Genomic DNA, 27,993 nt, shown 5'->3' with positions numbered 1-27,993 from the left:
AAACGAAAAGCCAGGGGCACTCGGTGGCTCAATCAGTTAAGCGTCTGCCTTCAGCTCAGGTCATGATCGCAAGGTCCTGGGATCGAGCCCCGCATCAGGCTTTCTGCTCAGCAGGGAGTCTGCTTGTCCTTCTACCCCTCCCCACTCTGTTGTGTGCTCGTACTCTCTCTCTCAAAAAAATAAAGTCTTAAGAAAATGAAAAGACAGATCACAAAAGACCGACAAATCATCAGAGCCTGGGATAATATATTTGCAGCACATACTCAGTGAAACCTCATTCATAGATTCTGTGTTTGCAAATTCACTTACTTGCTAAAATTAAAACCCCAAAGTCCGTATGCATGGTACTTTCATGATCATTTATGGAAATGCACAGGGTGGCAAAAATTGTAGTTTCCCTACATGCATGCTCCCAGCTACTTTAAAACAAAGTGGTACTCTGCCTTCTTGTTTTAGTTTTCATACAAGTGTCACTTTTGTGGCCTATTCATTGATTTAGTGCCACGTATTTTGCATTTTTATTCTTTTTGTTGATGATTTTGTGATTCAGAACAGGCCCCAAAATACAAAGCTGAAGTGAAATACATGTTCCTAAATACAAGGTTGTGATAGTGCCTAGTGGCAAAATACATGTGTGAGGTAAGCTTCATCCAGGAATGAGTTATATAGTGTTGTTGGCTGGGAGTTTAATGTCAGTGACTCAGCAATATCTATTAAATTAGTTGTCTTTAAACAGAAACAAGGTTTTGTGTTGACTGGTTGACGAAAATGTTGTGACCAGAGGCTTTCAGGAACCTAGCCTGTTATTTCCCATAGGAGCAGTGGCTCAGTATTTGCTAATTCACTGTTCATGGTGATATTATAGAACATAACTACCTAGAATAATGAGAATCAACTGTACTTGATGAGGGACTTTACCCAAAATATATTTTTTAATTTATTTGATAATAGAAAGATGAATAATCTAAAAATGGAAGATTAATAATGGCCAAGAAGCATGTGAAAGTGTGCTTAACATCATTAGTCATCAGGGAATTGTGCAAATTAAAAACTACAATGAGATACTACTACATGCCCATTAGGATAGCTCAAATTAAAGATGCATGATAGCAAGTACTAGGGAGGATGTGGAATAACTGGAAACTTACACATTGCTGATGGGAATGTAAGGTGGTATAGCCAGTTTGGAAAAGTCTGGCAGTTTATTATAATGTTTGACATACATTCGCCATCTAGCCTTACAGTTCCACTCGTAATTTTGTACTCGAGACAAATAAAAACATATGTCTGTATGAAGACTGTACAAAATATTCACAACAGTTTTTGTTTTTCATAGCCATAAGTTGGAAACATCCCAAAGGCCTATCAACAGGTGAATGAGTAAACATTTTATTGTATATACACACTACTGAACATGACTCAGCACTAAAAAGCAACAAACTATTGATACATACAACAGTATGGGTGAATATTTGAAACGTTATGATGAAGAGTACCTACTGTATAATTTTATTTAAATGAAATTTTAGAAAAGACAAATTTAATCTGTAGAGACAGAAAGTAGATTAGTGGTTGCCTAGGACTGTGGTGATATTGGGGTTGATTGCAAAAGGATATAAGGGAATGATTTCGATTGATATAAATATTCTGTATCTTGATTACATGACACTTATGCAATTTTAAATATCAAACTATATGATTAAAATGGGTACAATTTATTATATGTAAGTTAAAGCTCAAGAATTAACTTTCAAAGAATGTGTTAGTTGAAATTTATTTTGAATTTTGAGGGGAGGATTTGGGGTCTTCAAGGGAATGTCTACACATTTCCTGACGGGACACATTTTATAGAACCAGTACTTGAATAAATACATCTATCTCTCTGTTATCTTGAATGTGCTTCTGAAAAATTACAAAACGATTTTTATTGATTTTAGTAGGAAAAACTGTGGTGCATTCCATCCCAACCTAAGATATCCAATCAAATTTGGTAGGTAGAAAAATGTATAAATTGAACAATGACAATAGGTTTAAGTAATAAAATTTGAGTTTCACCTAGGTGGCTCAGTTGGTTAAGCATCTGGCTTTGACTCAGGTCATGACCTTGGTTCTGGGATTGAGCCCTGCATTAGGCTCCCTACTCAGCAGGGTGTCTGCTTCTCCCTCTCTCTGCCCCTCCCCTCCACGTGTGTTCTCTTTCTCACATAAATGAATAAAATCTTTTAAAAAGGATAACTTGAAAGTATGTAAATACAGATTATATAACAAACATAATGTAATGAAACTTGATTGTGTTTACCAAGGGAAAAATAGAAGATTTGATAGGGGGCAGTAGTGGAGAGGAGTGTGAGAGCATCATCTTTTGGAAGATGCATTTTTTTCTTGCTGTACCGTATTCCTCACTAATTTTTCAACCTTTTGGGGGCTCAGATTTTCTTGCACTCAGACTGCACTGAAAGTCATAGCAGAAACATGAGAATGGTTTAAATCGCATGGAAATAGTTCAAGTGCAAAGTAAAGAATTACAGATGATGTTATCCCATCATCCCTCTTTCTTGGCACACAAAGACAAAGCAGATGTTGAGTTCATTCAGATATGGGCACACAGCACAAATGTGGTCCATGTGATGTTTCTGATTGGAGAACTGGTGGTATTGAATAGAATGCACCAATCTGAAATCACAGTTTTTATAAGATGATTACATAAAAACAGAAGTCTGTTGTGTTTTATACACCAGAAACAAGTAGAATATAACATAGTTTTAAAAGATAACTTCCGGGGTGCCTGGGTGGCTCAGTGGGTTAAAGCCTCTGCCTTTGGCTCGGGTCGTGATCCCAGGGTCCTGGGATGGAGCCCTGCATCAGGGTCTCTGCTCAGCAGGCAGTCTGCTTCCTCCTCTCTCTCTGCCTGCCTTTCCCCCTACTTGAGATCTCTGTCTGTCAAATAAATAAAAATCTTAAAAAATAATAATAATAATAATAAAAGATAACTTCCCAATTTAAGAAGAACTTAAGATACTTAAGGGTTTGATCTACCAAAAATTTTATAAAACCTTTATGGAGAAAATTGTACATTTTACTGAGAAACATTAAAGAAAACCCAAGTAAATGTCATGAACTAGAAAGAGAGCAAAAGCCATTATACTAAAAACTTTTTTTTTTAAGTTATCTAAAAAGTAGTAAACAGGTATTATGTGAGTAAAGAGTGCCTTTATGTAGACCTGGAAATAGGAAAGTGAATTTAGATCCAGTATGCTCATATGTCTTTCACTGTAACTCTTTTTTTTTTAAATTTTTAAAAACTTTTTATTTAAACTATTTCCAGTTACTTAACATACAATGTAATACTAGTTTGGGGAGTACAATTTAGTGATTCAACGCCTCCATATAGCACGCTGTGCTCGTCACAACAAGGGCCCTCCTTAATCCCCATCACCTATTTAGCCCATCCCCCCTGCCCACCTCCCACTGGTAACCATCAGTTTGTTCTCTGTAGTTAAGAGTTTGTTTCTTGATTTGCCTCGCTCTTTTCTCCCTCCATGATCATTTGTTTTGTTTCTTGTATTCTACTTATGAGTAAAATCATCCAGTATTTGTCTTTCTCTGACTGACCTACTTTGCTTAGCATAATACTCTCTAGCTCTATCCACATCCTTGCAAATGGCAAGATTTTGTTCTTTTTTATGGCTGAGTAATATTCCATTGTATGTATGTGTATATACACACACACACACACACACACACATACCACATCTTCTTTATCCCTTCACCAGTTGATGTTTCCATAATTTGGCTATTGTAAATAATGCTGCTGTCAACATCAGTGAACATGTATCCCTTTGAATAAGTGTTTCTGTATTCTTTGGGTAAACACCTCTACTGTGATGACTGGATTGTAGGGTAGTTCTATTTTTGACTTTTTGAGGAACCTCCGTGCTGTTTTCCAGAGTGGCCATACCAGTTTGCATTGCCACCAATAGTGCCAGAGGGTTCCCTTTTCTTCAAATCCTTGCCAACACATCTTGTTTCTTGTGTTGTTGATTTTAGTCATTCTGACCGTTGTGAAGTGATATCTCATGGCAGTTTATATTCGTATGTCCCTGATGATGAGTGGTGTTGAGCATCTTTTCATGTGTCTGTCGGCCATCTCTATGTCATTTTTGGAAAAATGCCTCTTCATGTGTTCTGCCCATTTTTTAATTGGATTAGTTGTTTTTTGGTTGTTGAGTTGTATATCACTAATTCTTTCCCCCAAAGATTTATTTACGTATTGGGGGCAGGGCAGAGTGAGAGAGAAATCCAAGCTGACTCCACACTGAATACAGATCTGAACGTGGAGCTCAATCTCACAGCCCTGAGATCATGACCCAGGCTGAAACCAAGAGGTGGATGCCTGATCAACTGTATCACCCAGGTGCCCCTATATCACTGTAATTCTTAAGACAAATCTAATTCACATCTCTTGGGAAATTTTTTTTTCTCCCCATCATTTTTTTTCATTAACATATAATGCTCTTGGGAAATTTATACCTGGAATGTTTGGAAGACTGAATGCTGTTTCTTACCACTGGAATGCTTCGTCCCTTTTCCTAACCCTTTCCTGTGCTTCTGTACATTGCTGTTACAGCCAGTATAAAACTATTCAATAAATGATATCTGTATCTCTAGTCTGTGAACTCCTTTAGGTCAGAACCATGGGAAGATACTGTGGCAAAGTAGCTAAGAGTACAGGCTCTGGAGTTAAGGCATGTGGGTTCTAATCCTGCCTCTGCCACTTACTAGCTGTGTAAATTTGAGCAAGTTAAGTCACCTTTCTCTGCCTCATTTGTAAAACGGAATCATAAGTGGTACCTATTTGTTGTGAGGATTTTAAATAATGGTAACACATGTTAAGTACTTTGAATAGTACCCAGCATATTAATCACCACTCAAAAATGATGGCGATCGAGGTCCCTGGGTGGCTCAGTGGGTTAAAGCCTCTGCCTTCGGCTCAGATCATGATCTCAGGGTCCTGGGATCGAGCCCCACATCGGGCTCTCTGCTCAGCAGGAAACCTGCTTCCTTCTCTCTCCGCCTCTCTGCCTACTTGTGATCTCTGTCTGTCAAATAAATAAATAAACAAAATCTTTAAAAAAAAAAATGTTGGCGATTGTAGTCTTAGCCATTCAGCAGCACAAACTCTTCACTGGGTGCTATACATTTTGAACAATGTGTAATTAACATATAAACATTACAGTCAGGCCAGTCAGATGAAACCTAGGACTGAGCAGGTTATGTGATTTGTGGAGCAGGATACAGCTTGTTCTAAGTAAAGAGTCAGAAGCATGATGTCACTTAGTTAACACCAAGGAAAGACGGTACTTACCAGAACAAGTGAAAACTTTGCCTCAGAAATATATTAAGAATGGAAAAATGTATTCAGATCAGAAAATGATTCTACTCAAATAGCCACACAGGACTGAGGAACAACCAAGTGACTAGTGTGACAATTATGGAGGTTCTTAGGGACCCAGTGAGAAATTATACCATAGGAATGATTGTGTTAATTTCTATAGTGATTACCTGAATCTCTTAATCTCTTCAAAATGTGAATGTGGGGTGCCTGGGTGGCTCAGTGGGTTAAGTCTCTGCCTTTGGCTCAGGTCATGATCTCAGGGTCCTGGGATCGAGTCCCACATCGGGCTCTCTGCTCAGCAGGTAGCCTGCTTCCCGCCTCTCTCTCTGCCTGTCTCTCTGCCTACTTGTGATCTCTCTCTCTCTGTCAAATAAATAAATAAAATCTTTAAAAAATATATGTGAACAGGTGAGCATTACTAATGTATAAAGCTATGTCCCATAAACACATATTGAATGAACCAATTTTTAAGCAGAAACTATCAGCATTATTATTCTTAATATCTTCAGAGCATAACACTATAGTGAGCACACAGTCTACAATTAAATGCTTTTGTGCAAATGAAGTTACCTACATTTCTCATGATGTGAGTAAGGATTGCTAATTCAGTTATTGCATTTAACCAATTATTTACATGTACTGAGGATTACTTAGTTTTCATAGCAACCTTAATCTTTCATTTCATGGATTTTGATGTGTTTAAATATATAGCTTTGTTCAATGTTTTTGCATTTAATGCATTTGCATTAATCTAATCTACTTATATTAAATCTAATTGCATTCTGACTTCCTGGGATGAATATTTAGTCATTAAACAAAAGGAACATTTTTCAAATAATTATTCATACTGTCTAAATAATCTAAGTACTGTAGTTATTTTAATTCAAAATATAGTTTCTTTGCTTTCTGAAAGTACATCATAAATACAAACTCTGATGTTATCTGAACTTACACAATTGAATTTATGAAGTATATTTTCTCTTGAAGTGTATGGCAGTAATGTTCCAATGCCCAGATCTTTTATCAAAAACATTGATTAGTTAGATTTTCAATCACTTTTTTAGTAAGAACAAAGCCAGAAGGAAAGGGCTATTTTCCTTTGTGCTGTAGGTAAGAACTGGATGTCGGTGTCTTTAGGAGAGAAACTCAGGTTCTATTGCCTTGCATATGCTCTGTGTGAGGTCTTTTTATGAAGGATTTTTACTTGAGCCCAAGGAGCTTTTACACTTATGTGTTTAATTTTGACACAGCTGTACACATCTGCTTATAAAAGCAGATTTACTGAGATATTTTCCACATACTGTAAAATTCACCTGTTTAAAGTATATAAGTCGGTGAGTTTTTAGTATATTCACAGTAATGTGCAACCATCATGACAGTCTAATTTTGAAATATGTCCATCACCCCGAAAAGAAACCCCATACCCATTAATTAGCAATCTCTCCCATCCCCCCGACTCCACTCCTCCAACCGGCTCTAAGTAATCACTAACGTACTTTTTGTCTAAGGGTTTCATTCCTTTTTTTTTTAAAGACATTTATTTATTTATTTGACAGAGAGAGAGAGAGAGATTACAAGTAGGCAGAGAGGCAGGCAGAGAGAGAGAGGAGGAAGCAGGCTCCCTGCTGAGCAGAGAGCCCGATGTGGGGCTTGATCCCAGGACCTGAGACCATGACCTGAGCTGAAGGCAGAGGCTTTAACCCACTGAGCCACCCAGGTGCCCCCCCCCCTTTTTTAAGATTTTATTTATTTGACAGAGAGAGACACAGAGAGAGAGGGAGCACAAGCAGGGGAAGTGCGAGAGGGAGAAGCAGGCTTCCCACTGAGCAGGAAGCCTGATGTGGGACTTGAACCCAGGACTCCAGGATCATGACCTGAGCTGAAGGCAGATGCTTAACGACTGAACCATGCAGGTGCCCCCCAGGGTTTCGTTCCTTTTTATTGCCAAATAGTATTCCCTTATATGGATATACCACATTACTCATCAGTTGATGAACATTTGGTTATTTTGAGTTCTTGGATATTATGGTAATGCTGCTATGAATATTCATGTACAAGGTTTTGTGTCATCACCATTTTAAACTTTCTTTTGATGTGAGGAATGTATATTATATCTTAAGATTTGCATTGGAATTCCCTGGGTATAAGTTTAACTTAGTATAACATATATCATCCAATGATCTAAGTACATTTTGCTAAACCAGTAGGTAACTCAACCATTTAGTAGTCTCTCCTTTGTCTTTTGGAGTCACTTAAAAACTGAGAGAGCGAAATGCCCTGTTTGCTTTCATCACTCTCTGTGTTGGATCCCATTTCAAAGGACTTTGGAGTTTGATATTTCATATCCTGATCTCAATTGGAGAAGAATGGCTTATTGTGAATTCATTTACAGTTGGTTGGCTCTTTGGGGGCATGAAAAGCTGAATGACAACATTAGGTCATATCCTCTGTTTTGTTAGTTTTAATCTTATATATTCTTGGTTTTGTTTTTCTGAAAGAATTTATAGACTTGGAATGCTAAACAGCTTCTGGCATATAGAATTTAATTTCTGTGTTGACTTTAACCTCAAAGACATGTCATTGATTGTACAAATGAAGTGAATATATCCAGTAACTTACGCTGAACTTGGGCAGTTATTAAGAAAGTAGTACAGAGAATGTGATTAATAGTAAGAATATTTAAGTGTCTTATTCACATTGTCTTCTGGCCTTTGACTCAATTCTGGATCTGGAGGTTTATTTATTAGAAATAGGACCCCATAATCAAATCAGAGCTAGATTACTGGCAACTTACTAAGTAGTCTTTATTAAAATAAACTTTTAGCAAATTATGGGAGCTAGCTTTTAAGTCTCTCTACTTTTGAAAACATGAGGTTCAGTCAGATATGTTTGGGTACAGAAATGCTAGTTTATTGAAATCAACATGAGTATAGAGGAAAAAACTGATTTAAAATTTGGCTGTTTCACAAAATTAGATCAGGTTGATCTTAACAAGCTCAAGGATTTTTAGTTCATTAAGATAGCATTATCCAGCTTGGACTTTGTAAAGCATCTGTTTCTTTCAAATAAAAAATAAAAGTATTTGCGTAAAGCTTTTTATGTAAAAGAATGGTAGATGTCTCCATTTTTTGTAAATCCTGTGAAAACTTCAGTCTGGAGAGGACACTGGACAGATAATTGTGTTTTGGTTGTTGACTGTCACAGTTTTTTTGCTCAACAGAATATGATGAAGAATAGTTAAAATTACCTTAGTTTCTGCCAAATTTTAGATCGACCAGATTCATTATTTGTGGTTTAATTTCTTAAAAGTAGGGCCATGTTTTATACTACTTTGGTAGCTACAAGAAATCCCAAACAGTGCTGGGAATTAAGCAGGTACTTAGGACTTTTAAGCAGGTACTTAAGGGTTTTAAGATCTATTTCATAACATTCAGTTGCATTTCACACCAGTGGCCTAGTGGAAAGCTTTTAAAAAAGAGTTGTCCTAAGCTTGTCTAGGTGTTCCTAGGTAGTACGTTTCTAAAGGCTCAGTTCAAATATCACCCCTTTTTCTTTTTATTTATTTATTTATTTATTTATTTATTTTTTAGATTTTTATTTATTTGTCAGAGAGAGAGAGAGCGAGCACAGGCAGACAGAGTGGCAGGCAGAGGCAGAGGAAGAAGCAGGCTCCCCACAGAACAAGGAGCCCGATGTGGGACTCGATCCCAGGACGCCAGGATCATGACCTGAGCCGAAGGCAGCTGCTCAACCAACTGAGCCACCCAGGCGTCCCCAAATATCACCCCTTTTTCTAAAGCTTTTTCTTGCCCGTCCAAAATCAAACCGTGTGCAGAATTAAGTATGCATATGTCTGTCCTCTTAATGTGTTATAAGCTGCTCTTACAGCTTTCATGACATTGTTTGATAATTGTTTGTTTTCCAGTCTGTCTTCTGTCAAGATTCTCAAGATTAAGGATTGTATGGTAACCTTAACACTAAGCACAATCGTGACAACAGAGATAGAGCTGAAGTCTTAGTAAAAATTCTAATCCCATGGGGGGCACCTAGTTGGCTCCGTAGAATATGCAGTTCGTGATGTCATGATTGTGGGTTCAAGCCCCAAGTTGGATGAGGAGCCTACTTAAAAACAAAGTTCTAATCCTGAGGCTGAATATTTTAATTTCTCCCATTGTTGCTCATATTTTCTAAAAGATACTCTCTTCAGTTTTTAACTTTTAACTTTCAGATCATAACTTTCATATAATAAAACCATGCTTTCTCTTTTGGTAATGAATTAGAACTACAGAGAACTGGAGACAAAAATCAGAAAGCCTAGATAATGTAGATTGGTGGTAGTCATACTTTAACGCCCATCAGAATCACCTGACAGGCGTGTTAAAACATGGATTCTTGAGTCCAATCTCTTGAATTTCTGATGCAGTAGATCTGGGATGAGGACATAAGAATTTGTGTGTCTGACAGGTTCCCCAGGTGATGCTAGTGGAGTCGGCCCAGGGACCACACTTTGAGAACCACTGATATAGGTTGCAGATTCTAACTAAGCTATCTGAAAGACCTCCAGAATATTGAAATGGATCTGTTCTGATCTTCCCACCTAGCCCTCTTTTTAAGGTCTAGGGGAAAAAAAATACTCCATGATTCCAAAGCTCTCTACAGGTATCTACACGAGCACAGTTAAGCTGTTAATGAGCCAGCTTTGGTCCCCACAGAAGCTCGGAGGGGTTTTCTGAGGAAGATTGGTTGATCTCTTTTGGTGTCTCATCATCTGCAATTGTAAGAGTATATGTGAGCGCACAGTAGGAACTTGTTGACTGCTTGATGAAACTAGTTTAGAACTCTCACCTCCTGGTTTTGAAACCAGGAGTCTAGCATCTATAAGATGCTTCTTTTTGGTGTGCCTGGGTGGTTCAGTCAGTTGAGCATCTACCTTCAGCTCAGGTTCTAATCCTGGTATCCTGCAGTCGAGCCCTGTGTCAGGCTTCCTGCTCTGCAGGGAACCTGCTTCTCCCTCTCCCTCTGCTTCCTGCTCCCCCTGCTTGTGCTCTCTCTCCGTCAAATAAATAAAATCTTAAAAAAAAAAAAAAAAGATGCTTCTTTTCATTTTACTTCTGTATTGATTTGAATGTAAATAAAATTAATGAAAAAAATATTTTAAATTTAATTATTAATCATTATGATATCTAATTAACCAGATTTCCCCATCATATTTTTTGAATTAATTAATTTATTTTTAATTTAAATTCAGTTGATTAACATATAATGTATTATTTGTTTTAGGGGTACATGTCTGTGATTCATCAGTCTTTCATAACACCCAGTGCTCACCACAATGCATACCCTCCCCAGTGTCCATCACTTAGCTACCAGTCACCCCGTCCCTTCTACTTCCCTCCCCTCCAGCAACCCTTGGTTTGTTTCCTGAGATCAAGAGTCTCTTACAGTTTATCTCCCTCTCTTGTTTCCTCTTGTTTCATTTCTTTCTCTCTTCCCCTATGATCCTCTGCCTTGTTTCTTAAATTCCAAATATCAGTGAGATCATATAATTGTCTTTCTCCGATTGACTTATTTCGCTTAGCATAATGCCCTCTAGTTCCATCCACATCATTGCAAGTGGCAATATTTCATTTTTGATGGCTGTGTAATATTCCATCGTATAAATATACCACATCTTTTTTTATTTTTTTAAGATTTTATTTATTCATTTGACAGACAGAGATCACAAGTAGGCAGAAAGGCAGGCAGAGAGAGAGGAAGGGAAGCAGTCTCCCTGCTGAGCAGGGGGGCCGATGCGGGGCTCGATCCCAGGACCCTGGGATCATGACCTGAGCGGAAGGCAGAGGCCTTAACCCACTGAGACCCAGGCACCCCCCAAATTGTGTTTTTTTAAAGATTTATTCATTTAAGTAATCTCTACACCCCAGGTGGGGCTTGAATTCACAATCCTGAGATCAAGAATCTTACGCTCTTCTGACTGACCCAGCAAGGTGGCCCTACCCATAAATTGTTTTTAAGATACTAAATTATTACTTGTACTGTCAAAGTTTTTTTCATTTAATACGTGTTTATTGTATATTAACTATGTTTTGGTTAAGCTCTGGAGTTTCAGTAATGCACACTATATAGACAGTAATATGTAATTTTCTGGTTGAGGATATTTTTGTGTTCTGATCATTTTAAATTAATAATTCATGAATATTGTAAATAAGATTATTTAGAAACATTGTAACCAAGTATTCGGTGGGGAGGGGACCCAGAAGGTTAATTAGCTGTTATTTCTAATTGGAAGGAAAATGAACCTACCATATTACTTCCCAAGTAGACATGCCATACAATCAAGTTCTTACCTGATTCTTATGTGGTTTTAAAAGAAATTCATGGTCATATGAAGGCAGTAATTGTTGTACCTATGTGTTACTACATGATTTTAGAGGAAAAAGATTTTTTAAATGAAAGCCTACTGGATAGCTCCTGTATATTGTACAATTTTTCTAAGTCCATCAGGGAAATCATCTTAAAAGATCTCATCCATTGATGAATTTATTGTCTGGTCAGGTTGAGAACATGAACCGTATGTACATGAAACCACAGTGCAAACAATTAAAAATCAAATTATCAGCTAGAACAAGTAATTTGTTTTACATTGTGTAAATCATCTATGAAGTAAAAGGGTGTCCAAAGTGAAGTAGGATCGGTTAGGTCATCATTTATATACACGATTGTTGACAGTATGAGGGCAAACTAGTTGAAATTTCATCGGACTAGTGAAAGTTTAGATTAAGCTATCTCTTTTCGCAGCTTGTTAACTGTTGGACTGACAGCTTGAAGTTAGTCTTGCTCCCGGCCTCTAAAGGTTTTCCTGAGAAGATTCAATAAATGAGTAACCAAGGACTCATTCTCTCCACCTCCCAGAGAATTTTGTAGAAGCAGAGTATTGAGCCAGAGAGCACCTCTCATGACTATTTTATGAACAAATTGAAAACCGTGCTCGTAGATTTGTCAGTTTGATTTCTAAAATAATTGAGAGAGAGAAAAGTTGGAGGGCAGCTGCTCCTTAATATTAGGCTTAACTTGAGTTAGATTTGGTAGACTTTAAAATATATATAATCTGCTTTTGATTTCTCATTCATGTGTAATTTGTTCCTCATCCAAAGACTTTAACGATGGAGATAAACATTCATGACATGAAAAGTCACCCCCTTTCTAAAGCGTTCCGTGTCCATCCATTCCCAAGCCCTCTGCAGAGTGAATTACCCGGGTCTCTGTTCCCTGGCTTACTCTTCATTGTATTATGGTATGTGGTGACAATGAGAAAAGGCTGTATATCCAGAGAAGCATATTTTTATTGTGGAGATTTTCTAAGCATGTACTAACTAAAGTAGAGAGAATGCTATGATAGGCTCACATCCCCCATCTTCAGTAATTCTTGTTTTACCCCTACTCCCTTGTATCATGCTGCTTGTTATATTCCTCTTGTTGGCTGGAGTATTTTAAAGGAAATCCTAACAGAGAAGGCCTTTTTCTTTTCTTTGCCTTTTCCTTTCCTTGTTCCATCCCTCCCTCTCTTCCTTCCTTCCTTCCTTCCTTCCTTTCTTTCTTTTTTTAAGAAAGCTTTTTTCTTTAAAAAAGAAAAAAAAGGGGGGGGGGCGCCTGCGTGGGTCAGTTGGTTAAGCAGCTGCCTTCCGCTCAAGTCATGGTTCCAGGGTCCTGGAATCGAGCCCCATATCCGGTTTCCTTCTCAGCGGGGAGCCTGCTTCTCTCTCCCTCTGCCTGCTGCTCTGCTTACTTGTGCTCTCTATCTCTCTGTCAAATAAATAAATAAAATCTTTAAAAATAAATAAATAAGGAATAAAACAAAAACAAAAAACGACACTTTGGGGTGCTTGAGTGGCTCAGTGGGTTAGCAGTTAAGTGTCTGCTTCAGCTCAGGTCATGATCCTCAGGTCTTGGGATCAAGCCTCAAGTTGGGCTCCCTGCTCAGCGGGGCGTCTGCTTCTCCCACTCCCTCTGACCTCCCACCCCTGCTCTGTGCTCTCTCTCTTTCTCAAATAAATAAATAAAATCTTTTTTAAAAAAACCCCACCATTAATATACTGAACAAAATAAAATAGTTCCTTAATAACATCTTATAGTCCATGTCCAATTTGGCTCAAAATTTTGTGCTTTAAAGATTTTATTTTAAAAAAAAATTTTTTTTAAAAGATTTTATTTATTTATTTGTTAGAGAGAGAGAGAGCATGAGCACAGGCAGACAGAGTGGCAGGCAGAGGCAGAGGGAGAAGCAGGCTCCCCGCTGAGCAAGGAGCCCGACGTGGGACTCGATCCCAGGACGCTGGGATCATGACCTGAGCCGAAGGCAGCCGCTTAACCAACTGAGCCACCCAGGTGTCCCTAAAAAAAAATTTTTTTAAACACAGATTTTATTTATTTATTTTAGAGAGAGTGCAGGGGGAGGGGCAGAGAATCTCTCTCTGCCCTTCCCCTGACACATGTACATGCTCTTTCTCTCTCTTTAAAATAAATAATTTTTAAAAATAAAATTAGTTTGTATGAATCAGAATCGCAACCAGATCCCACACATTGTATTTGTTGATATGAATCCTCAGTTTCTTAAGCTTCTCTGTAACCACACTCCCTACTTCCTCTAAGTTTTTCCCCCCATGCTGTTTAATTGTTGAAGAACTTGGTTGTCCTGCAGGATTTCCCACATTTTATTTCTTCTTTTTTTGCTTTCTTTTTTCAGTCCTCTACCCCACATTTTAAATTTTTTTTTTTTTTAAAGATTTTATTTATTTATTTGTCAGAGAGAGAGAGAGAGAGAGGGAGAGAGAGTGAGCACAGGCAGACAGAATGGCAGGCAGAGGCAGAGGGAGAAGCAGGCTCCCTGACGAGCAAGGAGCCCGATGTGGGACTCGATCCCAGGGACGCTGGGATCATGACCCGAGCCGAAGGCATGCTTAACCAACTGAGCCACCCAGGCGTCCCACCACATTTTAAATTTTGATGATTTTATCCTGGTGGTAGTGTTCCACATATACTTCTTCTCTCCCATAATTCTTGGAATCTGATAAAGTTAGAGAAGAAATTGAGTTTGGATTCAGTGTCTTTAGTAAGAATGCCTTATAAGTGGTACCATTTGCCTGAAACTACAGCTTCACATCAGGAAGCACATCACTTCCATTTATTCCAGTTTCAGTGAAGATCAGTGGTTTTAGGGGCGCCTGGGTGGTTCAGTGGGTTAAGCCTCTGCCTTCAGCTCAGGTCATGATCTCAGGGTCCTGGGATCGAGCCCCGCATCGGGCTCTCTGCTCAGCGGGGAGCCTGCTTCCTCCTTTCTCTCTGCCTGCCTCTCTGCCTACTTGTGATCTCTGTCTGTCAAATAAATAAATAAATAAATAAAAATTGAAAAGGAAGCAGTGTTCCTTTTTCCTGATATATGAATACGTTATTTCATACATGAAGTAGATACGTAGTTGGCCGCCTACTGGGTGCCTGGCATTGTTCTAGTTGATGGTGATACAGCGGGAAGTTCTACAGAACTTCATGGAGCATGAAGGCAAATAAACAAAGGTAATTGCAGATTTGGGTAAGTGCTATGAAGGAAGTAAACGGGTCGATGGGAAAGAATAAGAGGACTCGCTTTGGATGGGGTAGTCAGGAAGACCTCTCTGAAAAGGTGACTTCTGAGCTGAGACATGAGGGATAAAAATGATCAGTGCTGCCATTTATTGACTTCCCTACTACATGCCAGGCAGTATAAAGGATTTTCTTGCATTATTTTATTCCATAGACTCTGCAAAGTCTACTTTATAATTCCTGTTTTACAGATCAGAAAACTGATGCTCAGAAAAGTAAATTACTTGTTCAAGACCTCGAAACTTAGGAATAGGGGCTGGGATTTGGACCAAATCTAGGCCTAATTCCAAAGCCAGATGAGACATACCCTTTTCCTGTGTTGCATTACCTCTTAGACAAAAAGAAAGCGGTGAATACTAGTTAGTGTAGTAAATGGTTTAATTTATTTATTACTGAATGGTTATAATTTTGGAGTACATATACTCATTTTATTTGGGAATATTTGTTATATAAGAAAACAGAACTTCTTGTCCAAACTAAATGAAATCATTTCAATATCTGTTTTTATTGTTTTCAATTTAATAATGGTTCTATGTTTAAAATACCTTAGCAAAAATATCATCCAGATATTTCTAACCTGTTAAAATGATGCACCTTCTGAGTATCCTTTTTGTTTACTTTTTGTTTTGTTTGTTTTGTTTTTTAATTTACTTGAGATCACCTTCTAGTAAGTGATAGTTTTTAGACCTAAAGTTCAAATCCTACGCAGTCATTGGTTTTATATCCTAAGTATTAAAAAGGTCATCTCAAACAATAAGAAAGTAGGAAACTATTATTATATTCTTCCTTGCCAGTAAGTTAAGTCCATACTATTGTCCAGTGAACCATGCATAAAGACTCATAGACATTTGCTTTGGTGTCTTAAACTAGGACTAGTTTAGCAGTTAAAACCCAGATGCTAATTTTACAAACAAGGCCACCTCTAACAATATTAAAATAAAATGGTATTATTTCCTGGCTTAAAGAAAAATTCCGCAGTAACTATAGGAATGCTGTGGCATGAAGACAACATCTTAAATCTCTATGCAAGTCATACACAAAGTGTTATGGCAGTGAAAAACTGTGGCGTGAATAATACCTCCTCACAGCCCAAGACACGTGATGTATCTTGAGCCTCAGGGTTTGTTGGATTTTGTAATTTCATGAGCAAGATTTGTATTTTTTTTAAAGTTCTGTATTTCTGTGTGTTCCACTTGATGTCAAATCTGTATTCTTAGATTGTAAGGTTCCATTAAAAAAAATAAATAATCTCAGCCCCTCCTCCCTCCACTCCCCCTCCCCCCCACACTCATTTTGTATAATATGGTAATGATATCACCGTTGCAGTAATTACGGGTCATCTTCATTTCTTTCATCTCTGCCTGTTCTGATGGCTTCATTCCTTTGACGGAAAAGATTTGGCTCTGGGTGCTATGATTATTTTGTTAAGCGTTATTCGAATAGACAGGAGTGAGAGAAATTAATCAATCCAAATGCAATTAGCATCATGTTTAACCCAGTGATGGACGTCTCAAGGTGAAACAGCTAGGGGAGTTTCAGACATTATTATTCAATCCAATGGTTCTTATCTAAATTATAATCAAGAGAGGTTTTTATTGGCTTCTCAGTATGAAGATGTAACTCTTTCCCTGCCCTAGGGGTCAAGAAGACTGGGCCTTCATCCTCTGTAGACTTTACTTACTGCCAGCATGTTGAAGTGGGGATGTTTCAAGCGGGAAAGTTGTCTTAATGTCCAGGTGATTTGAAATTTATCTATATGGTGATCTTGGTCTGATTTTCCTGAGAGTGGAATGTGGCCTATGGATAAATTACTCTAACTTGAGGCAAAATATTTTGTGTATTGATCGAGTCAGTTTGACTAGTTATTGTTTTCTTAACCTTATGTGATAGATTTATTGTTTTACTCACTTTATGGATGAAGAAATTAAGACTGTGTGAAGCTACTAGCCCTTGGTCATGAGAAAGGTTTCACCACGATGTATTACTACCCATGCCCTGAAGCACAGGTGTTCTGCACAAATTTCTAAGTGTTTAGTAAAAGTTCTCACCCCAAGAGTATTAATCCATTGCTTTGATCTCATTGCCTTTCGTTCACTTGAGTTTACTCTTGAAAGGGGAACCAAGCAAAACTATGAAGTGCTCTGAAAAGGTTACAAAATACAAATAAAAACTTGATAGCTCTCATTCCTGAACCAAATCTTCCAGGGTTTGATGTTGTTGTTGTTGTTTTGGTTTGTTTTGTTTTTTAGTAGGGAGAAGGATGATAAAGACTGAATATTTGAAAACTAGTCTTGTTTTGCTCTTGAAAGAAGGCAGGGCAAGGAGAGTTGATGGGAGAAACACAGGCTTTCACCTGAATACAACATTTTTCAAATGCCTGACAATTAAGATTCTTCTACTTCTGCTTTCAATCTTCAGGCATCATGGCTGACACTTCCCATATTTTATGTTCTTGCTTGATGTTTTATATTCTGAGAATAAATCTGTTGGCTGAATATTTCTATCCTTTTTTTTTCTTTTTTGCTATGAAAAGCCATTAAAATTATTTTCCATATTGGAACTGTCCAAATTTGTTTACCTGTACATTGAGTCTTGGCTCTTCTTTTTTATATTACATCTTAGGTAAAACATTCTCCAGAAATGGGCCTTACCCTGAACTGAGGGGGAATGTTTAATATAAAATTATCCTCCTCTGAATTCCCCGGAGGGAACACTGTTCTTAGCACCCCCCCCCTTTTGGAAGAAAAAAATCCTGTTAGAGAAACAAGACACCCAATAGAAAGAGAATCTGGAAAGTGTGCAACCCCCTCAAAAAAGACTTTTTTTAAAGAGCTCTCAGGCGGAAGATTTTCATAGTCAGTGATAGTTTGGTTACAGATATAGCATCCAGACTGTTCTTTTGTCAGATACATGTTTCGATCTCCTCTTGAAATGCTTATGCCCAAAGAACTTTAGGCAAAAGCCTCAAAGCTGTTCTGCTTACCTTCAAATGCTTCTTCTATGTAATTTAGAGAAAAATGAGATTTCTACTAGAAACTCTTGCTCGTGAACTCTCCCATGAGTTCTTTGAGAATGGAGACCTTGTTACCATTACACCACCTTCTGAAGACCACCAAGTGTCTAAATGAGGCTCCAAAGTCCCCTCCTCATGCACGACACGGTACTCAGTTCATAGCACTTTCAGTTCTTGATGGCCGCACTAGCACAGCTGCTCTTGGATTAGAGGCATGAAGAAGTGCTTCATCCTCAACTTGAATTATCCATCATTTGCTGGTACGTTTTGTGTGGAGGTCTGAGCAGGAGTGTGGGGAAGGATCCCAGTCTGGCGAGCTGCTCTGCTGAACCCCGGCTCTCTGCCAGAGTGACCAGAGACTTCCCACGTTCCTGCGAGAGAGAACACGGATTTATAAATCACATCGGTTTCCTTTTGCTCTCCTCTAACACACCAAAATAGGCTGTGAACAACTAGCCCGTCTCAAAGGCTGCTTCTCCTGTATTGGAATCTTCCCTAATATCTAGTACGGAGTGGTCACTTCGTGTGACTGACTTAACCATTCATCCAACCCCCTCGTGCTTCCCCTGCCCAGTGTACCGTGATGACTGCAGATCCCTCCTGTCACAGTTATTAGAATGCATTCAAGGTTGCCAGAATGAAAAAGTAATTTTTAAAAGCGCCCAAACCATAATTGTAACCAATGGCTTCATTTTTACAAAACTATCTTTCAATGAAGCTAACTAAGTAAATCGCTTCTGAGTGTCCTGATGTAAACTAAACTAGGATTGTATGTGTTCTTCTTCGCTGGAAGCAGCTGCTGGTAGAGTTAAGGAAGGCGGCTGCCTCTAGTCCCTGACATTACTCTGGCAGGTCTGGTTCTCCAGGTGAGACGTTTTACGCGGACACAAGTCATTCCTGGCTCCTTTTGTTTCGCATTGGAGATTTTTTTTTTTAAGATTTTATTTATTGGGGTGCCTGTGTGGCTCAGTGGATTAAGGCCTCTGCCTTCGGCTCGGGTCATGATCCCAGGGTCCTGGGATCATGACCCAAGCCAAAAGCAGAGGCCTTAACCCACTGAGCCACCCAAGCGCCCCTTGAGATCTTTTAGGAAGGAAATTGTTTGATCTCCTTTGGCCACTCCCAAGACTGCCTGTGCGCCGTCTCGGAGAGGACCTGCTACCTCTTTCTCCAAGTGGCAGCTGAGGAGCTCCAAGGCTCCCCTTGGCCAGCGAACAACGCAGGGAAGGAAGAGGTCGAGACCAAGAACAGTAGTCATGGGAACTTGAAGGGGGTGGGGTGGGAGAGGTGTGTGATGCGATTTCAGAGGCATACACCACGCCGTCGTCTCACGAAGGCCTCTTGTGCACGACGGGCTTTGTCAGTGGGGCAGCTCAGACACCACTTTGATAGGCAGCCAAGTCACGAAAGAGACACACCTGCACCACTGGAAATAGAGTTTGATGAGACAGTTGATGTGCGTTCCAGCCGCAGACAGGAAGTGTCTACTACGAAGGGAACCTTCTGTTTACTCCAAAACTCAGTTCCCACAGAGCACACGGACCCGTTCTTGGGCAACTGCAGTTTGCTCCCGCCACATCCTGATCCTTGCAGCACGGATTTCTCTCTTTTCTCATTCTCCGCTTCCTCACTCCTTCATGGTACATAAAGTAACTGGTGTATATACACAACAAGCATATGGCTTTTTTAAAACAACATGACCAGTGCTATGTTTTGACCGACATTGAACGGACACGGAATGGGATAAAATACTGGTTCAGTGGCGGTATCCCCTTTCCCCGTTAGTGGCGTGCTTGTTCAGTTCTTACCTCGTATTCCAATAAGTTATTCTGCTCTCACTGTTTAACCAGAAAAAGAAAAGAAAAACTCCTTGTGTACCTTACTCATTTGGGAGAATTTTAATGTTTTTCATTTATCATTATAAAACCAAGGGCAGTTGTATAACTTTTTTGTACATAGCTGTTACATGTAGGGCATTTTGTCTTTAAATAGAAACAAATTGCTCTAAAAGAAATGAATTCTAGGGGCGCCTGGGTGGCTCAGTTGTTGGGTGTCTGCCTTCGGCTTGGGTCATGATCCTCAGGGTCCTGGGATAGGACCCCACAATGGGCTCCCTGCTCGGCTTCTCCCTCTCCCATTCCCCCTGCTTGTGTTCCCTCACTCACTGTCTCTGTCTGTTAAATAAATAAATAAAATCTTTTAAAAAAAGAAAAGAAATGAATCCTAGATAGTTTTCCCATCAAGTGTCTCTTTGCTTAAATAAACGTCTTGTTTGAAATGGAAGAAGGAAAGATAGTTATACAGTAGCTAGTGTTTACTAAATGCCTATGTGACCTTTATGTTAATTTCACCTTGAACCAATGAGGGAACCAAGGGGCGCCTGGCTGGCTCAGTCAGTAGAGCATGCAACTGATCTCAGGGTCGTGAGTATGAGCCCCACGTGGGCATAGATCTCACTTTAAAAAAATAATAAAAGTTGTATTTAAAAAAAAAAAAAAAAGGAAACCAAACCTCGGGAAGATGTCTTGGGTGACTTGCCTCCATTGGTCCAGGGTCCATGTAGGAGCTGGGAAGCAGCAACTCCAAGCCGGTCTGATGCTCAAAGCCCTGCTCCTTACACAGGGTATGCTATTTCCTTTGTTTCCTGCCAGTCGTATTAGAGTCTCCTAAAGATAGCCTCGTGTAACTTTTCTCCATCTTGCTAATGTTTTTAATTATGTTGAGGCACAGAAATATTTAAAGTAGTTTGCATTGGAATTGAAAACCAAACATTATGAGTTTCTCCCATTTCATTAAAAAGTTACTTAATCTTTACATTGTTCTCTACATTAAAGCCGAGCAGAATTTTATCAGGCAATTGCCTCAAAGTTATAATCTGGAAAATCTTTCTGTAATGAAACCCATATGTCATGGGCGAAAGGTGCAAAGCTCTGGCAGAGAGGGTTGGTCTCGTGAGAGAGTCTGCACCCAATCTCGTTAACCAGGGTGCCTCTGGTAATCCCTCATCCCCTCACTGGTGAGAAATCAATCTGTACCACTGAATCTTTTTCAACCAGCCACCAAGAAAATTTACTGCAGAGAAGGCAGTTTGGGGATAGTCATTGTGGAAAGGGAGCCAGAGGCAAGGCTAACTGTAGATGGAGGAATTAGGGAATCTGAAGAAGAGATTGTATTAAACCACACATCGAGCAGGACGGAGACCTCCCTTCAGCCCTGACCTCTCTAAGTAGACCCGGGTATTTACAGCTGCCGTGAACCCGACAGCCTTAGGGAAACGATGAAGGGGGCACATAGAAACTGCATAAACCTGGAAGTTGATTGTAGTTTCTCCATTTGCTGTCTTTGAGTGTGTACAAGTGGTCTCCTGTCCCACATTCTCAGCAGCAATTCACATGTTGCCCCTACGGCGACAGTCTGTATTGTGACTTAACTCCGTTCGCGGGCTGCGTTGCGTAGGAGGGCCTGTGATCATGACTTGGCATGGAGGCCGGGCTTCTCTTGTGCGCACAGATACTGTGGTGGCGGATCACCAGTGGATCCCTCCTGGCATACTTATTAGAATGTGGGAGCATCGTTGCCTTCCTGTTCAACCTCAGAACCCTAGAAGATTAACCCAGAACTAGAAAATGGTTAAGCACTTTTACTGACTCTAGGTAAAACTCCAGCAATCTTATCGTCTCTAAGATTGTCTTCTAACACATGGTGGAAAAAAAACAGGAGAAAAGAGAGGAACTGGCAGTGTCAGGCTGGGGAGCATATAATCTCACCAGGGCCCTTAACGCAAGAATTGCACCAAGCCATAACTAGTGGGAACAAGAAGGGATGGAATGAGGCAGGAGAGTAGAAATGTCTTCCTCTCTTCTGTAAGCAAGCCAGAGACATCTCTAAAGGCTCTTCCCTGGAGAGATTTGAAATCCTTGGTGGGAGTTTTTTCATAAAATACATTTACATATAAAACCCTGCTGGAAGGGGTGTGTATGTGCTTGCATGCAAGTGCACACGCTCGTGTGTGTGTGTGTGTGTGTAAGAGGAATACAGAATAGTAGCAGAAGGCTGTCTCCCTACTCCTAATGGGATTTTGTAGCAGCATGTGTGAGTTTGTTTCAGAAGTCAAAAATGAACAGATGTTGGTATAAATTACCTCTGTGTCTGATGTCTTGCAAATTAAAAGCGCGGTTGGCATCACTAAACAATTTCACTAGGTTTAGGGGGTGCGGCTAGCAGGCGGCGATTACTGTCGCGGGTCGGTAAGAAACCTCGCACTACAGCAAAACAGCAAGGCAAGGATAAAGAGATGAGGAATAAAATAAGGGGTTATGTGAATTAATCAGAGATGTTAACATCTCCGATAACAAGTGAACAGGAGGGCTCGAGGTCTGAAGCTGCCCCTGACCCACAGCAATTTCTCTGCGCACAAAGAGGGCTTGGTGCTTAGGAGGTGATTTATAGAGCACAGCCCTCTTTTAGGGAGCAGCTATGTCACGAATTCGTATATCTCCTATATGGGACTGGCGAGTAGGGAAACTTTCTCCCCTCCCATGTAGAAGATGAGGTCTTTGAATTACTTCTACTTTTATGGGGGTTTTCTGCAGCTCTGTGTGCTCAGATTAGGTTGAAGGGGGAGGAATGATTGAGTGGGGAAAGGGTTGTTAAAAAGGATTGGTTAAATTCAAGGAGAGCTTGCCACTGAGAGACTTTGGAAGAACGGTTTATTTTGCCTTTTAAATCCTTTTGATCCCTCAACTAGATTGGGTCTTTTTAAATTTGATGTCTTAAAATATTGGTCATTCTCCCATTTGGGGAAGAAAACAGTAGAGCGGGGACATGAAGGGAAGCAGGCAGAAATAATGAGTAAGATCAATACAGAGCTCCAGGCCCAGGATTTTTGGAGCAAAGCTCTGTTCCACCCAGAGTTTTGGATTACCCACGTCTGGTTTCCAAAGTACCTGCTTCTAGCCATGCTGCAGGATCATTTGATATGATGTACAACTCCTTAGTAAGCACCATAGAGGAGGCAGGAGACCCAACCAGCAGAAATAAATGATGAAACCCACTCTGGCCAAAAGTTTAAGTCAGAGGATCAGGCCGAGGGAAAAGCTTCCAAGGAATGGGATTTTTGAGGTTGTTAGCCTCCCTTATCATAGTTCATTCATTCATTCACTCAGGAAACACCGAGTGCGGGAGAAGCAGCAGACTACTCACCCTCCTTTGAAAGGCGGCGTGTTAATGGTACCACTCTACCAAGCATGTTCATTGCTGAATAGCCAAGAGAAAACCAGGGCAGGTGGCATTCATGTGCTACTCATTTTGCAGATAAAGAAACAGGCTCATAGATCTTGCCTATCCCAAAGTGTCCCCCCCACTGCTAAACGCTAGAGCTGGAACCTAAACTGAGTTCAGACTCTGTGTCATCTGCAAGCCCACGCCACCTCCCCTGGGCAGGAAAATGCCTGTTTGGATTTCCTCTAGAGTAGTTAGTCCTACCTCTGTCTCTCCATTAATCTGGCATTACTTTCATCAAAGGAAATTCTTTTTCTTGCCAAATAAGATAAATTTAGGAAAAACGACCACCACCGGCAATGCAGAGAATGAAGCCCGAGGGCCGTTAACAGTGTCTCTGCAAAGGAAGGCAACGGACATTATTGTGTTCCTGCTTGGAATCCTTTCGTATATTATCATTCATCCAGCCAACATTTATTTAGCAGATACTACCTCTAGTGTTCGTGATAGAAAGAATAATGAGCCTCTACCCTCAGTTCTTACCCTTTAGGGCAGGAAGACACGTATATAAACAGATAACTGCAAGTCTTACCAGAACTTTGTCTGTATAGGGTTTGGTGCAAATCCACAAAGGAAAGGAACAGTCATTTTGACTTGAGCCCGGGTGGGGTTGTGGGCACATGCGGCAGCACTTAGCACTGGAACTTCCATTCCTAGTTAGTGGGATTTCCTTGCCCTTTGTTGGAGCTCCAGGATTTGTGAGAGGTGAAGAATATATGGACTGCAGGTACCAGAACCTTCCCTGTGGTTTCGGAGTTTGTATTATTGTAGTTCTCTGTTGTACAAATGAACCAGGAGCTACTAGGGAGGGGGGAGGGGAGTCCACTCATCTAGCACCAGGTCTGGACTTGAGTCAAGCCACAGGAGGCGGGGCAAAGGTCCTTCTCATTCTGCAGGTGCCTCTCCAGCCATCTCACTCTTTGGCCAGGATGGGGACATACTCTTAGGAGGCCACAGGCGCAGCCTGCTGTGAGCCCACCGCCTGGTGCCAGGAGACTCCTGGCCTCTGGGACCAACGATTGGAAACTTTGAGCACTGTTAAATCTATTGAAGAGATCTGGGAAGATGATTTTGTCGGGATGAGGATGAAGGGGGTGTTATAATACATCCACTTCCTGCGAGTTTGCCCAGCAGAGCTGCAACAGCGGGCTTCTGGAGTGGCCCTTGTAATTGAGGAATGTTTTACTTTCATTTTGGAGCCTCATATGTAGGAAAGTAGCTGTATAAACCCTCTTGTAACCACAGCATTCAAAGATTGATAGTGCTGAAAGGCAGAGAAAGACACATAAACCTTGCCTGGCTGTATTAAATATCTAAGGACTGACAATGCCAAGAGAGAGAAGACCAAAGCTCTATAAACCCTACTTTATTACACCATCCACAGATGAGCAGCACCGAGGGAATATAAACCCTGTTACATTACAGTATCCAGGGACTTCCACTGCCGAGAGATGGGGTAAATGATCTCTGATTCTGATCTGAGATTATAAATGTCCAGAGACCAGCAACCCAGAGAAGACTCTAATCTTGGTTGGGTTGTAGTCTCCAAGAGCAAACCCCCTGACATGAGTATTTGGTTACATTCTGGAGAAAGAGAGAGGGAGGTTTGGGGGAATTCCCTGGGGATTTTGTTCAGGGGGGGATGACAGTCTTCCCCAGGTGGCCTTCAGCAGTTGCTGGCTTTCTATAGTTTTCGTCGTCAGTGTTGGTTGGTTTTTCCCTCTTTTTGGAGGTTAGTGGTGATTCAGTCTGTTGTGGTAGCAACTGTTTTTACAATTTGAATTAGTTTGCATTTTTAAAACCTATTTACCTGAGATCTCTTGTGCAAATTGTGGGTTTTCATTGATCTTCCATTTGCTGTGATTGCAGCCAGAGAGATGACACGGGGGAAATTTCTCAACATTCTGGAGAAACCCAAGAAGTAGCAGCTGCTTGTGGACGGGATGTCCTGGGGACTGGAACTGCGCCCTCCCTCCCAGTGGAGCTCTGATGATGTGCAACTCTCTGCTTTCCGGTGAGAGGCCGGAGGGTGCCCCTCCAGGACTGACCCTCCCCCCTGCTCCTGGCACTCTGCACCTCTGAGGACATTCGGCGGCAAGAGAGGAATTTGCTCTGTTGAGTCTCAACAGAAGGATGAGCACGGTTACTCAGTCAGCTTCCGGACTTTGACCATCTCAGCCTTGGATGTGGGTGACACCAGAGAGCACATCATTCTTAAAGGTCAAAGTTCTGCTCTGTCATTTCAGAAAGTGATGCAGGAGCCCCAGGATCTTACACCTGATTTGATTCGGTGATGGCCAAGTCAGCTGTGGAACGTTGAGTGGACGGGTTCTTCTGGCTTGTACTTGATATCTTAGGAAGTATTTATGGTGCGAGGAGACCAGAGAACAATTAGATTCTGAAACAGACCAGTGAACTGACCTGTGAACTCTCCGTTATATATTGGGTTCCAAGAATCCCCAGCTGGAGAAGCCAGAGTCTTCTTGACATGTATACCTGCTTTAACAATTCTGTACCTCTCACAATAGTCCCCATGCCCCAGTGCCTTTCATTCCCCACCATCAGTTCTGATTCCAGGAAAGAGGATCCCTGTGTATCGAGTCCCTCCTGGGAGTAAGTAGTGAAAGGCCCATGCAAGGTTGCACTGGGTTCTAGACCTCAAGACCAAGCTAAAGATGGAAGAAAGGACTTCTGAGTTCCAGGAATCGGTTAAAGACCCACACTAGAAAGTCAGTATGGCTGAAAAGGTAGGAGAAGGGGATTGTTGACAGGAGTTCCCATTTGATTAAAAAGAAGAATCTCTAATTGACTGTGCTGTGGAATGGTGGCAGTGTTTTGCCCCCCCTTGTCCCCTCTCACAGCAGATATTTCATCAATGTAACAAATACACACATGCACGCACGTGGGAAAAAAGAATTTCCAGACTTAAATGCAATTCCTATGGAGCTCTTTGCCAGTTATCTGTCTCTGTGTTAAAACCTGAAAACCTAACCCATGCGTAAAATTGGTTACACATGTTCTCCATATTTTGTCTTGTAAGCCAGCCCCCAGCCTCTGATGTTTCGAGAAGTACATGAGGCTTCCTAACCTTCATGCAAAGAACATCTACATGGCAGTTGGCCGATGGTGTTTGGTTACAAGGAAAGTTGTGGTTAAGCTATTGGTCCTGAGTGTCCGTGCTAGGGTGCCACACTCTTCAGTTAAAATAGCTGGTCTGTTAACCATTTCTGACATGTGTGCCTTGTTTCCCACTCTAGAACTAATGTTGGGTTTTTCTCTCATTTTTGCCATCCACGTGATTTTATGTATTGATAAGGAGAAAACTTGAACACGAGTCACAAAGGATGGGTAAGTGAGAAAGAAAAGATTCTGCCTGGATGCGATATAGAAATTTAGGCTGGAGAGGCATAGATTTTAAGTTAGGCCTATTATCGACATTCCTTTTTCTCAAAATGCAGTTGGAGTGGGAGGGAAGGAGAGGGCAAAAAATAGTGCCACAACGTCAAATTTTTCCTTTGCTCGGTTTTTGAGAGTTGATGACATCAGGCACTTTCAAGTGTTTGGGGAAACTGAGACATACATGGAGAATATGAGGATACCTCCCCAAAACCAACTCAGGTCTGTAACCCAAGGCTGTGTAGTTGGTTTTCTGGTCTGCTTTGGCCTTTCTTTTATTGTTATCTTATTCACCAGCACTTAACATAAGTAGATGTTTTAGAATTGCAATATTTATTGGTTTTGTATTTGTCATCCTTAGAAATGTTAATGATGTATTTTTATATTGATAATATAAATGGATGTATAATGTGTGTGTACTTCAGGGTGTTAGAGGACTGTGCTTTGTACTTGATGGTTTCTGTGTCGTCATAATAAATATGTCCCTTTCATAGGAGAGTGAGTTTTTCTTTTCCTCAAAGGGCCAAGTTGCATACTTAAAGCATTCATCGGAAAGTACAACTCTAATGATAAATAACCTGCTATTTTCCCCTTAATACCAGAGTGGGTGGTGTGGGGCTTTACGACCATCTACTACTTGGTCTCCCAGCTTCCAGTCTGTTCTACCGGCCATCCAACCTCATTACTGCTCAACTCCCTAAAGTATTACTTAAAAACCTTTAATACCTCCTTGTGTCTAATAATAAAGTCTGGGTCTCTTATCCTGGCATTTAAAACACTCTGCATGTAATCCTCATCACCCCTCCTCTCCAGTATACGGAATCTGTTAACAGTTAATCTGAACAGTTCCATTTTCTCACTTAAGTACCTTTGCTCATGCCGCTGAGTTCCTAGAGAGTCTCTTTTGCACATTTCAGACCTACCCTTCCTACAAACCCCTGATGAACCACCTGGAAACAATCTTTCTCCCTGCATTCCTACAACACGTACGTATCCCGTCCTTCTGACTTTTACCAACTCTACCTTATATTTAAGTGGTCTGAGTGCATCTCTCGTCCCACTGAACTGTAAGCTCCTTTCCTACGCATCTAATTACTCTTCTGTGTCTTCTTTGAGCTGGAAGGGTCCATACCTGCTTACAGACTTCCAGTTAAATATGATGGAAGCAAATGTTTCTCTGCTGCCTACTAAAATCCTTAGTGTGACTTCCTTTTGGACTCTGCTCTAGAACTAGAGAAGAACAAGGATTAGTCCTATCGCTGTCCCCCACGGA

The 27,993-nt window shown here is 40.5% G+C and overlaps 1 protein-coding gene across 1 annotated transcript in view; it reads left to right on the top strand.

Moving 5' to 3' along the window:
• LOC111148712 (lin-52 DREAM MuvB core complex component) overlaps positions 1-27,216 on the top strand; it is a 118,244-nt gene extending 91,028 nt beyond the window's left edge. The window contains exon 6 of the mRNA XM_022505511.1: positions 25,194-27,216. Coding sequence (XP_022361219.1) covers positions 25,194-25,249 — 56 coding nt within the window. The 3' untranslated portion in view covers positions 25,250-27,216. The remainder of the gene's footprint in view (positions 1-25,193) is intronic.
• Positions 27,217-27,993: the final 777 nt, after the last annotated feature.

This window comes from Enhydra lutris, unplaced genomic scaffold (assembly GCF_002288905.1).
Source record: "Enhydra lutris kenyoni isolate GAN:26980312 unplaced genomic scaffold, ASM228890v2 scaffoldscaffold20, whole genome shotgun sequence".
NCBI classification, from domain to species: Eukaryota; Metazoa; Chordata; class Mammalia; order Carnivora; family Mustelidae; genus Enhydra; species Enhydra lutris.
This window is presented reverse-complemented; position numbering and strand designations above follow the sequence as displayed.